General features: G+C 37.4%; 1 protein-coding gene and 1 long non-coding RNA gene across 3 annotated transcripts; one reads left to right on the top strand and one right to left on the bottom strand.

Moving 5' to 3' along the window:
* Positions 1–470: 470 nt before the first annotated feature.
* On the bottom strand, positions 471–4,832 carry LOC115920134. Of its 2 annotated transcripts, none has more exons than XR_004062191.1 (4): positions 4,583–4,832; positions 2,816–2,912; positions 2,266–2,531; positions 471–1,902 (listed from the first exon to the last, which is right to left on the bottom strand). It is a non-coding gene; the product is annotated as an uncharacterized LOC115920134 (long non-coding RNA). The 2 variants fall into 2 exon arrangements; XR_004062190.1 differs by having other exon boundaries at positions 471–1,899.
* A 7,072-nt stretch (positions 4,833–11,904) lies between these two features.
* On the top strand, positions 11,905–12,387 carry LOC115920235 (junctophilin-2-like; the record flags this gene model as incomplete). The annotated part of the gene is made up of 1 exon (XM_030975572.1): positions 11,905–12,387. A coding segment is annotated over one exon (483 nt), but the record flags the coding sequence as incomplete, so codon positions are not given.
* Between the last annotated feature and the right edge of the window lie 352 nt (positions 12,388–12,739).

Below are 12,739 nucleotides of genomic sequence, written 5' to 3'. Positions count from 1 at the left end.
GCACAATCAACTTTGTTTCTACCAAGTGCTTTTAAAATGATTAATAAACTATATTCTCTTTAATCTTAAGCAAAAAATGGATATTATGTATTTAATATTCTTTGAGGTGTAATTATCAGGTACATTGTATGTAGGAGGGACTAACGATTGCACTAAAGTTACTATATACTTTCCACTCAAGAACACGTTCAAGTAGTCTCTCCCCTCCCCCCCCCCCTCTCTCTCTCTCTCTCTCTCTCTCTTTACCCCCTTCCATCTCCCCTTAATATCACACAAATTCTGCCATTTCTTGTTGAAATTCATGCGGGTGATATTAGGGCTTTTGCTACTCTATTACTATGAGGAATTTAATTTTTTTTTAGAGAGGGGCCTAGCTAAATATATTTTTTCACATAGGAAATAAAGCAAATATGTTAAGAAATATTTGTGAATGAAGGAAAAAGATTCAGTATTGATCATTGACCATAATCTGTAGTTAACTACTCAACTCTGCAATATAAACACAGAAAATGAATTTCGACTGAGCAGTTTTAATTCAAACATTTGGAACCAGAACAGCAAGTGGCAAATGGAGCATAAATTCAAAAATATTAGATAATTCATACCAAACATATCATCATCAAGTATCATCAATACTGTATTGCATTTTGAAATGTACATCTAGGATTTTTTCAAAAAGACTCATCAGGTATACATCCACGGAATACAAAGGTTAATTCATTCATTATACAGTACTTGTAAATATGCTAAAATGTCTTTATCTAATTCGTTATACATGTCCTGGTTATCATGTTTCTTCAGCAATCGTAGGGAGTAAATGCCACATGTGACATACATGTACTACATGTATCATGAAGTTTTTCAATGGGAAAAATGACTACTATAATCATCATCGTTACTTTTTTGTTCATCTCTGTTTTCATAAATATCTTGTGAGTAGAGTATCAGAACCAAGTCAATTTACACAATCTCTTTCTAGGGTATTTCAATACAATTTAGTACACAGTCTCAAACGCTACAAAGTTTACCAAAGTTAAAAGGTTGTCTTCATCCAGGCCTACACGTAATCTCTGACTAAACAATTATCAGCTGAACAATGCATGATAAACATGGAAATATCAATTTGACTAAACAATTTCATTTCTCATCAAACAGATAAAATTAAAAACAGCAACATTATATTGTATGATTATAGGATAGTTTGAAGTACCAAATACAATTATGATGAGAATGACTATAGAAGTAAAATATTAAAACAGTAAATGTGAACTAGTAACATTGTGTTTTGACAGAAAAACCAATTGTGGAAATGTAACTTATATTCATGTTCTAATGGAGGCATCAACCCCTGTGAATACAAACATTTAAAGAAAGTAGATAAACAAATTCTTCAATACAAAGATACGATATGAGGTTTCATGGAACTGGAATCGAAAACTCTAATATGCATTACTGATTGAGGTAGGTATACCTGATAAATAGCTGTTCTGAGCTATACATTTGAATATTAAAGATTTATGTTTGCAGGAGTTCATTACAATACTGTAACAGAAAACTGACACCTGTACGACCATTCAGTTCATTGTTTCAGAAATCATGGAAAATGTTACCAGTTTGCTTTAAATCATCATTGATTTTAAATGGATCCATTTCATTGCAATTACTACACACAATTACAATTATGAGTGGAGTTTGCTTTATTTATGATATTCAAAATGTTTAAAATCAAACAGTATAAAAGAGAGATTGAGGTATTGAAACATTGAAGCATTGCCAAAACGCTCAATTTAATTGATTCTAGTTTCTCAAGCATGCTCTTCAACAACAGTTCTTCAAGTTTCTTCACACGTATGTCATCCAAGCGATAGTGGTTGAAGCAGCGAAGATTCTTGATCTAGACTGCTTGAAAGCAAAAGGAAATAAGAGAAAGAAAAATCATAATTAAAAAAGTCCAAGTCAAAATCAATAGAAAACCATTATCAGAATTTCAATAATGAAAGGAAAACTTTACAGTGCATTATGATTGGGCGAAATTATTGTGTGTAGTTTTGGTACCCACTTTTAGAGAGTCTCTTAATAAATTAAATACTTTATGTGGAATCATCTTAGTATTGGCATTTGCTGTTAAGGATTAAAAATACAACTTAGATGCTGACCTCGATAGGGCCACTCATTCCCTTAACTAAGGGACCTAAGCATTAAAAAACAATTAAGAATATCTTAAATTTTAACTATTGGGAGACAATCAAGAAGGAAAGAAGATACCTTTTGACTCGCTCAGAAGCATAGATAATGGGTCATCATCAGAATCGCAATCGGAGCCGTCAGGAGACTTTAAGGGTCACCATGCCAAGTCACACATGCAGCTCTGACTGTGTTCAGTGAATTGCTTCAACAGTGTTTGGTGAATTGCTTCAACGGTTCCATACCGCTCCCACTCTTAGGTGACTATGCCAAGTCACATCTGCAGCTCTGTGTTCAGTGAATTATCAAGGACCCATCTTCCCAGCTTGTCGGTCCCTGTATCCAATCTAATTTTGTAGAATGAAAGAAATAATTACAAGTTATTTTCTTTCATATTTTTGCAAGCAGAGGTAAGGAAATGAATCAAATATTATCTTTTGTACATCAAATTAATTACTAGGCATAACTGACCCCAAACAGAAGTTTTCAATTGCCCCTATTACCCCAAAATAGAATTTTCCAATTGCCCCTACCAAACAACAACCATCCCAATGCACATACGCAGTGAGTGTGCTTAGTACTTTGCTGCTAAAGTGTGATTTTCCTGAACAGATCATGAAACTATTCTCACCTGGATTTGTTTCTGGCCTGTGGCATTCTTGAAAAGTAGATTTACTTTCCCAGTGCTTCCTTCATATAAGTGCAAACTGTATCTACTGCATCTGAAACTAAGTGAAAGCAAAAACATCATCATAATTTCATTACCACTGAAGCGTAGGTAGTGAGACATGTACATCATCTGGTATGGTGCTTGCTTGGAAAATTCTTTAAAATATGAAGTGGAGTTGGGCAACATTTGCTGGTATCAAGAACAATTGTTTAAAGGAATTTTTGTATAGGGTGGGGGACCAAGGGTACTAAAGTGCTGTCTTTGGATATTACAGACACAGAGTACAGATAATGAGAGAAACTAAGCTAAATATGTTGACATAATTGTTCCCCAAAAGGTAGACTACTCATGATTACTTCAGTCTCAAAACAAAAGTATTCCTTTTCGGATGGTGCCATTTATTCATTTTCAGGGCAGGACTGTATCTAATTTTCAATTTTTAATTAAATGTTCGTTCATGTCCTTCTTTGCTTGACAGGCAAATCTTTGAATTCCCTAACAGTTAACCAGGAGGGGCTAGATCCCAGGTCATCTCAGCTCAGCATGATCATAAGTTTCATAACTCCCTTTGCCCTTGGCCATGTTGATGTTGGCCTTGGGCTTGGAGCCCTGAAGTTTCTTAAACCCCCAGGCACGCCTTACAAGAAAGGTCTCAGTCTGGTCTAGATCCTGATCTACTCACCTCTAGATTCTAGATTGATGAGTAGTGGCTGACATAAACTGATAATTATAAAATGATGATCTAGAGTTCTAGACTCTAAATCAAATTTATAATTAGCTATAGGCCTAATAGTGAATTACTAGAGTCTACTCTCTAATACTCTTTTCACACTGGTTTTGCTTAAACCCGTACTTTGCTTAGCCCCGTACTATCCTTAACCCCGGACTATTTTTTTGGCTTTTCACACTCGCTGTTTTTAGTCCCGTACTAGCGCCTATTCCGGAATAAGAAAATTCCCGCTGTTCTCACTGCATTTCGTTAACCCCGGATATCGTGTATGTTATGATTGGACATACCTCGCATCTGGCCAGCTGCGATACGCTCCATTGCGTAGTACCGGACTATTTTTCGTTTCTGTTCTCATTCATTTGCTTAGCACCGCAATTGCGGGGTTAGCAGGAGTTAGCACCACAATTGCGGAGTTAGCCCTGCTATTTTGCAGGGTTAGTTAACCCCGGACTATAGGTGGGGTTAGCCAACTTTAGCCCACTTTGGTAAAAACCAGTCTGAACAAAAAGTGGAATAGGCTTAACCCCGTACTATAGGTGGGGTTAAGACCCCCCTTAACCCCACCTATAGTACGGGGTTAAGGAAAATATTGCCAGTGTGAAAAGCATATAGTCTAACTCTAACTCTAAGACTCTATTTTCTAACTTTCTGTAAAACTTTGTTCAAATTTATAACTTAAGCAGATATAAAAAGAACCTTAGAGGTCTATAGCATTAATATTTGGTGTGGAGCTAAATAAGAAAGACTCTCCACTTAAGTTATTTAGTCTAGATGTATATTTGTTAAGACATAAGTTGATCTTTTTAGTTTTTGATCACATGATACTTCACTCCTTTATTCACTTACATGAAAATAAGTATATGGGGCGATATGTGGAACGGCGGTGTATTTTTCACACATTTCTGTGCTCATAGACATATTTATGGCTTACAAAGAATCAGAATGAATCAAAAGAGTGTACTACATTAATTTACCTTAAAAAATGTTTAAAAACTCACCTTTTCATGGTCTGTGACTGTTCCAAACTGCGAAATTTTCACTACCGTCACTTCGTGAAAATATTAAAAGCAGGAAAAGAGCAAACGATGTTTTCACGAATTGACGGCTGTTAAGCGCGTACTTGGCCGTCACTTCGTGAAAACAGAAAATCCTTTTGCTAGGTATTTTCTTGTTTACGTCATCGTCATAGTGACATAATTAGACATTATTATGATCTGAAATTTTGTGAGGTTCAAGATGTTAGTGAATGATGTCCAAAATGAAAAAAAATCAAAAGTGAAAATATATGCGATTTCCCTCACTACCGTCACTTCGTGAAAACAGGGACGAATTATAGGGAAATAGAATGCTCGAAAATACTCTTCTAGCAGGCTATTCAAATTAAGCAATTTTTTCAACATCAATAACCCATTTCTTTAAGTGGCCAAAATTGAATCTTTGCGCAGCACAAAACGTATGACCATTCGGAACAATTTAAGGGTCTGGAAAATCAGACTATTTACTAAAAGAATTGCAATCTCTAAAGTCGATTCGATAACTAACGGTCGTTATTTTCCCACAAAGTCTTTTTCAAGCCCTTTCGTTTTGAGGAAGTTTTAAATTAGTATTTTAACTTACGTCTCCCTGGTATCAGGCCTGCAAATCTTAAAGACACTTAGCTCTCATGGGGAATTCAACACCGTTCGGGTGTTTACCCAATAAGAGGTGCTGTCAATCATCAGAATTAGCTTTCAGTTTTATGACCACCAGGCCTTATGTAATGTACTGCGTTTTCCACCCATTCCCCTACATGGTAAAGTCATTATCTCACTTTTCCGACACCCGAAGACTCTCGACAGACGAGGGGGTATTTCTCGATTGGCCAACGGGTTCGCCGTGTGCAGGCCTAATAGTCCTGTACACACGTTAATGATATCTATTATCCACCAAGTCTGAATGATGGCCTTCTGCACGCGGAAACTGACGAGTGATGGATTAACCGATTATCGAAATCCGCCCGTGTGTTTGATGCAGAGTATTTGGCAGAGAAAGAAAATAAAATGGACATAGGAGCGAAAGATAGAAGACATACAGGAAGATGTAAGAGACGATCTATATTGTGTCCGTTCCACTTTAAAATGTAGATTCCTCCAAAATACACGCATAAAAAATACCAAAAAAGGGGGGGGGGGTTTCAACCACCCCCCCCCCCCCCCTCTGCGTACGCGCCTGGGAAGGGGTCTATCCCCTCTCGGCCCTGGTCAATATGACCATAAATAGTACAGCATTTTTTATTTGGGGTGCCGCGAGAGAATGTTAAAATCCCGCCAACTCGTCGCTAGTTTTAATCAGGCACGTAACCAGAGTTTTATGGTGTTTTTTGGTTTTTTTTTTTTTTTTTGGGGGGGGGGGGGCACATACATGTAATCGATCGAGGTCAAAAAAAGGGGTCTAAAAAATTTCAATCGATCTCGGAAATTTTTGGGGCACGTGCCCCCCCCCCCCCCCCCCCCCCCCCCCCCCCCCCCCCCCCCCCCCCCTCCTCCTCGTGGCTACGTGCCTGGTTTTAACAACGCGCACGTTTGACCTATATGATAATACTATTAAGGGTACACGACAACATGTTAAAAGGTTCATGCAGCACTCGAAAGAAAACATCATTTTTGGTTGGATGCCTCGCGTAAATGATTCATGAATGATGTTCTTAAGCTAAGGCTATATATGAATGTCAAGGAAGAATTCAATAGAATATAGCGTTTTTTCTGGCCACTCGACAGCCTCGCCCTCTCGCTTGAATTAAAGGCCGGGTGACATCAAAGTATAAGTTGATTCCTATTGATGTACAGGGCTGCATACAACTCATATTTACAGGTATATAAGTCATGATCATGTTTAATGCCTGAATTCAGAAGTTTTCCATACATAACACATTAAAGGTATGCTATGTCCCGTTTGCAACCAACCTCAAATTCTGTAGAACTTTGCAGGAACTATGAATATGTCATGTATGTCCTATCTGTGAAATTTGAACGTTAGCAGTGTCCTAATATTCAAATTATGCAAGGAAACCTGTTTACTTGCTAGACTTCACTGTCAGACACTATTGACTGACTGACTGGCTTTTTTTCTTCTTTGGTAATAACATTTATAAAATGAGCTTTAAAGGGTACATGAGCATTAATTTTGTCTACATCAATAACCCACTTTTTGTGATGGCCTAAATTATTGATTGAATCTTTGCACAGCATAAAACGTATGACCATTCGGTACAATGATCTGAAAATCACGACTATTACTTATTGGCTCTATAGCTCCTAAGTTGATTTGACAACTAATAGTCGTTATTTTCTCACTTGAAGACATTTTCAAGCCCCACCTTTTTTAGGGAAGTTCTAAATTAGTTTTATCTTTCAAATGCCGTTGGAATTTAACCTTTTCATTTGTTTGGCCTGCAAATGGGACATAGTACCTTTAGCCTGCAAATGGGATGTGGCATCTTTAACAAACAGCAGATTAGAATCTTTCCAATCCAATATATTTCAACTAGGCCTATGTGCCAAATAGGGTTCTTATATCTGCCAAAATGTTGCTGTGGGGCGTGTCGCGTAATTTTCGTTAATTTTGCAACAGATGAGATTAGCTATCAATTATTATTGTGTCAAATTTCACTATATCTTGCCTAGTCATGACAGGTAAATGACCTTTCTATTCATAGGCTATACAGATTAGTGGGGCTTCGTTTTAGAATTAGACGGTAAAATAGCGAAGAAACAAAAGAGGACACTGCCAGAATCAATGTACCCCCTTGCCCCTAACAACGGAGCGCCATCTCATTTTATTTCCGCATCATTATGCATCATTCATAAGTGCATCGCTCTCCACATCCTCGGGCGCTAAGGTAGCACCGCGCTCCGCACCATACCATCACGTACGTACAACACCAACACCTAAATTTACAATGCAATCTCCAATACAAGCCAAGAGCTGAACCTGCTGTGCGTGTTGTAAGTACCATCACTTTCTCAATATATAATATTTTTATTCCTCGTTTTAGTCACTTTATTTTCAATCTGTTCCGAAACAGTATGTCCATATAGAGTCGGAGCTGAAGTTTCATACGCTATCTCGCTTTTGATATGATATAGAACCGAGTTTGATCCCATTGTGTGATTGCTTTGGTAACGTGTATGCAAATCTATGGCTATGTATCTGCAGCCGGTTCGCTGCTTGGTAGCGATGCCGTTCTTGGGCGCACATAAAACCAACTCTATGGCATGACTGAGTGATGTATGGCGGGGTAGTTAGGATGCATAGCTAGCATTGCATGCATGCCTCTCGATATGGTCTCTGAGCGTTAGGTGAGAGCATCATGAAGCCGGTCATGAACATGTATGGCTGAATGATCCATAATGTAGGAACATTAGATGTGCAGAGCTAGGCGTGTAGGCTGCTGATGATGGAATCACTTTTTACTGGTGCTTAGTAGATGATGAATATATGCAATATGTGTAGATTTTATATTCTATCTCAACCCCCCCCCTCCCCCCTCCCCCCTCCATGTGAACCTGTAATTCATGGGAGGGGATGGATTGGTAAAGAACGCCTTAAACTGAGATACATCTACTTAAGTTTGTAAAAATTAACAACTCTCTTCAACATGCAGTGGTAAAAAATTTAAGAGAAAGAATGAATCATTGTCAAAAAAGGAGAGAAGGACCAGCTCAATATTTATATTCTTACATGTCTCACTTTAATTTGTATAGTTTGAGTATGAAATTGAACCTTTCTCACAATGAGTATTGTTGTAGAGGTCAGTGTTTCAAAAGAAGTCAACAAAATACAGATAAAATGTGATCTACTGTAGATGTAGAAGTATCACATTATTGAAGGCTTTACTGGTTTGCTGAATGGGTCAATCAAAACCTCAAATGTTTGCTGGTATTGTGTCGAATAGTATTACACTGGGGCAGTTCTTTCATTGTTTTTGTTAAAAAATAAATTCATGGGGGGGGGGAGGGGGTGGGGAGGAAACATAACTGGATTGAAAATGTTGCACACAATTTATGTGCAAGAAAATTACTGACACTGTTAATTGCTAAGGATTTGTTGTATATCATAAATCATGTCAAGATTTCTCATTTGAAAAGGATATTTTTTATATGAATAATTCACGTTTTGATGGAAGCCAAGCAATGTGATAAATTTTGTCTAATCAAATGTATACAAGAAGGTAGGGTAAGAAAGGAATGCAACAATTTAAAGTTGTATGATAGTATATTTATGTCAGTTTAGAGCCAGAAGGTCATTAAATCATACTTTAACACAGAGATAACCCCCTTCTGGGTATTCTGGCACAGAACAAACAATAATATGTCAGTAAATTATGATGATGTTATCTCAGGTTCATTAACTGTTGAATAAATATTTTTCGCATGTCTCTTCAAACAAATTAAAGGTTAATTAAAGGTAATCATATGAGTCATATCCTTACAACGTGAGGAAAATATGGATAAAAGAAACTAATAAATTCACACCCCCAAAAAATGATTGTATTCAGCAAAATTAACACATCCATGGTCATGATATCTGTATAATAAGCAATCATCAATGTGATGGATCCTGAAGTTGTACAAAAACCTTAGGCAAACAATTCTTTTCCAGTGTTACAAAAAAAAGGATGCATTAAAGAAATTGCATGTGGATGTCAAGGAATATACTCATTATTGTCTGTTAAATAGAGCCAGAAGGGTTCTCTTTCTGTGTAAAATGATACAGGCTAGTAACCTTTGAGCTCTAGTTTGCATGGAAGACAACTTTACAATTGCCCCAGAGCTAGCATTAGGATAATTGCTACATTTACTCATCACTATAGATATAGCAGGGCATTCCTACACAGATTATATTCATGATCCAATGGATATCTCTATTTTAAAATAAATGTGTACAAAGTTGAGGATGAAAGCTGTCCAACAGTATAGAAGAATAGATTAAACCTTTATGATAATGTTCATGGAATAAAGACCAATAGACCATTGTCAAAATGGTAAAAATGCTTGGATTAATAGTAAATTTAGTGTCATAAAATGGTCCAATTTTTCAGTTAGCTTTATATTACAGACACAAGATCAAAATAAAAGGTTCTTCCACCCGGCATCGGAAAGCAAACTGCTTGTGAAAGAGGTTCTCATGGTGAAAATCAAAGTAGTGGCCATGTCGGGGTTGTGCTAGTGTAACTGATGATGTGAGACAGACGTCATTGCATGCGGTTCCTGACTGGTTGTTCACGGTTGTCAGACGACATCCCAGCAGGGGCCTCCGCCGATCTTAAGACGTTTCTCTGGTCATTTAGCCGTTCACACTGCCAAACCAAAGATTCATCTGAAATGAAGTTGTTTGCACCGCCTGTCCAAAGTATGATTGGTCATTGAGCCATGTACACTACTAATCCAAAGATGTTTAATTGGTCATCAAGTCATTCACTTTGTCTAGCCTAAAATTCATTAGTTATGGAGCCATTCACACTGTTGCTGATAATTCAAAGATTCATGGGACATAGTGCTGTTCACACTTCCAAACTAAACACCCTTTTTCTAGTCCAATGAGCTGTTCACACTCGTTCCATCTACAGAGTATGACAATTTTTGTAGCAAATATCTGATAAATTAAAAGTAGTGGAAATAGTAACACTGTATGTCACCAGCTTTTATATTTCTAATAATTAGTTTTATCATACAGAATATATGAACATGCCTCTATATGAAATTTCTGAAAAGAATTATTGAACTCCAAGTTGTTTGTTAATCCATTATATTAGATTACCATTGGTATATCGCTTTTATTAAAAATTAAAAATCTGTTATTGTTTTAATGAAGCTATTCCTTTTAGTAAATGATCAATTGTTCCATTTTTCATTTCTTTCAATTTTTCTTTGTTTCACTTTTCATTTCTTTCAATTTTTCTTTGTTTCATCATAGAAATGGTCATTCATTTCATACTTCCTGTTTTCCCTTTAACATTATTTTTGCTTGAGAAATAGTTTGGAAACAGGGTTAGTGATACATTTTGTTATTCGTTTAAATTGTCAATTAAATTAGAGATTTCAATAACATGATTGAAATCAGTGATGATTTTTGTTTAACCAATCCTGTTTGAAAGGTCTGTACAGTGCATTAAAATCTAATCTGTTGATGTTTTATGCATGCAAAATATAAGTTAGTATTATGATAGGTATCCTATTCTGTATCCTTTCTAAAAGGTATTAGTCCACACTCGGATATTGAGAAAAAAGATTGCCATCTAAAGGAGAGGAGGAGAGCTACCGTTTAGCATCCTAAATGGCAAACAGATTGAAATACGTATGCAAAGACAACTAAATGTCATATTTTGTACCATGTAAGTTGGCAACACTTGTAATTATTCGCTGTAGGTTACAGACCCTATGTAGCCTTTGAGTCAATATTCAGGTAATCTGTCTTACATACCATCTAGATCCACATTAAGTGCATGCTCTCTAGCTAGCCGCAACCTTTATCAGCGACACAGTGAGAGAGAAAAAGAGAAAGAGGATTAAGTAGAATAAAGTGTTCTATGCCCGGGGTGTTAGTCGGCCGTGGTGTTGCATACATTGGACGGAGTTGGATTAGAATGGTAATTCGTGTTTAATAAGGCAGTGTTTGGATACTACTTGAAGTAAGGGCTCTTTACAGTTGAGATAGTAACCGTCTGTTGTAAAGTAGGATGTCCTATGGTAGCATGTTATGTGATGATGATGATGATGATGGTAATTGAGTAGGTTGAACATCCATCTGTTTGTCCAATGTGTAATTATGTTTTGTTAAACCAAAAGACATGTAAAAGATGCTGATAACAAGGTGTAAATTTTAGTCACTCAGATACTGCATGGATGAGAGAAATATTTTTTCTATCATAAAAAATCAATCAAAAACAAGTTTTGCTCACAAATAATGTATATATTTTCCTGTTTGCTAGTGGACAAGGTATACAAATTAAAATTTACGATGATTAAACTAATCCCTAAACTGAATGTAAATTGAAGGGATATTAATCATATTGGGATGGTTGATTCTCCCAGGGGGTAGTTTTGTGGGAATAGTTGTCCAGGGGGTAGTTGTCTAGGAGACAAATTTTCCAACAGGAAGTTTTTCAGGGATTATAATCCAAAGGTCATTGTCATGGTAACCAATAGAATGTCCTAAAACCAATAAGTCATCCTTGCCTCTTCCATACATTATTTTGGAATATATATCTTTTGCTTATCTCTACAGACATGTTGAGTGTACATCATTTCTCATCATGACTGGACCTCCACAACATCATTGAAACCTGGATCCTGCCACTATCTTCCGCCCCCGCCCAAAGGCTCCCCAGCCTCGCCACCTGGCCTTAAATGGCGGGCGCTTTGACTTCGACGATGGGGGCTCTTACTATGGCGGCTGGGAAGAGGGCAAGGCCCATGGGCACGGGGTCTGCACCGGGCCCAAGGGACAGGGCGAGTACAGCGGCTCGTGGCACTTTGGCTTTGAGGTGTCGGGTGTTTATACTTGGCCCAGCGGGAACACCTTCGAGGGGCACTGGGAACACGGGCGGAGACACGGACTGGGGGTAGAGACTAAGGGTCGATGGTTATACAAGGGGGAATGGACTCAAGGGTACAAGGGGAAATATGGAGTTATACAAAGCTTAGCTAGTGGTGCAAGGTACGAAGGAACGTGGAGCAGTGGTCTTCAAGATGGATATGGACAGGAAACCTATGCAGATGGAGGTAAGGACAACATTTTCTTCTTATCGATTGATAAAAGCTAACATCAATCATCTAATAGTAATGGGGGCTGTATAGATCTACTTGAAACCCCAGTTACACCGCTAAACTGACCAATTGGCCATTCAATAAGGCAGCCTGTAGTCAGCATGGTGTCTGTCTCGGTGTGACTGTTGTATTATCTTGATTCTGTAACTGATGGTTTCCAGACATCTTCTGCAATGTCTTGATAAAAATATAGATTTAAACTCTACTTCGAATGCTAGTTTATGCAATGATCTCAGTCTCATAAGATTAGATTGCACAGTGCTAGAGAAGGAATCTTAGCTATTTGCCTGAGTTGATCCTTGATGATGAAATTAATTCATGCTTCAGTTAATTTGTATGCGATTCAAA

This window comes from Strongylocentrotus purpuratus, unplaced genomic scaffold (genome assembly GCF_000002235.5).
Source record: "Strongylocentrotus purpuratus isolate Spur 01 unplaced genomic scaffold, Spur_5.0 spur5_scaffold_8, whole genome shotgun sequence".
In the NCBI taxonomy this organism is placed as follows: Eukaryota; Metazoa; Echinodermata; class Echinoidea; order Camarodonta; family Strongylocentrotidae; genus Strongylocentrotus; species Strongylocentrotus purpuratus.
The sequence above is the reverse complement of the archived record's forward strand: the minus strand, read 5'-3'. Positions and strand labels throughout refer to the sequence as shown.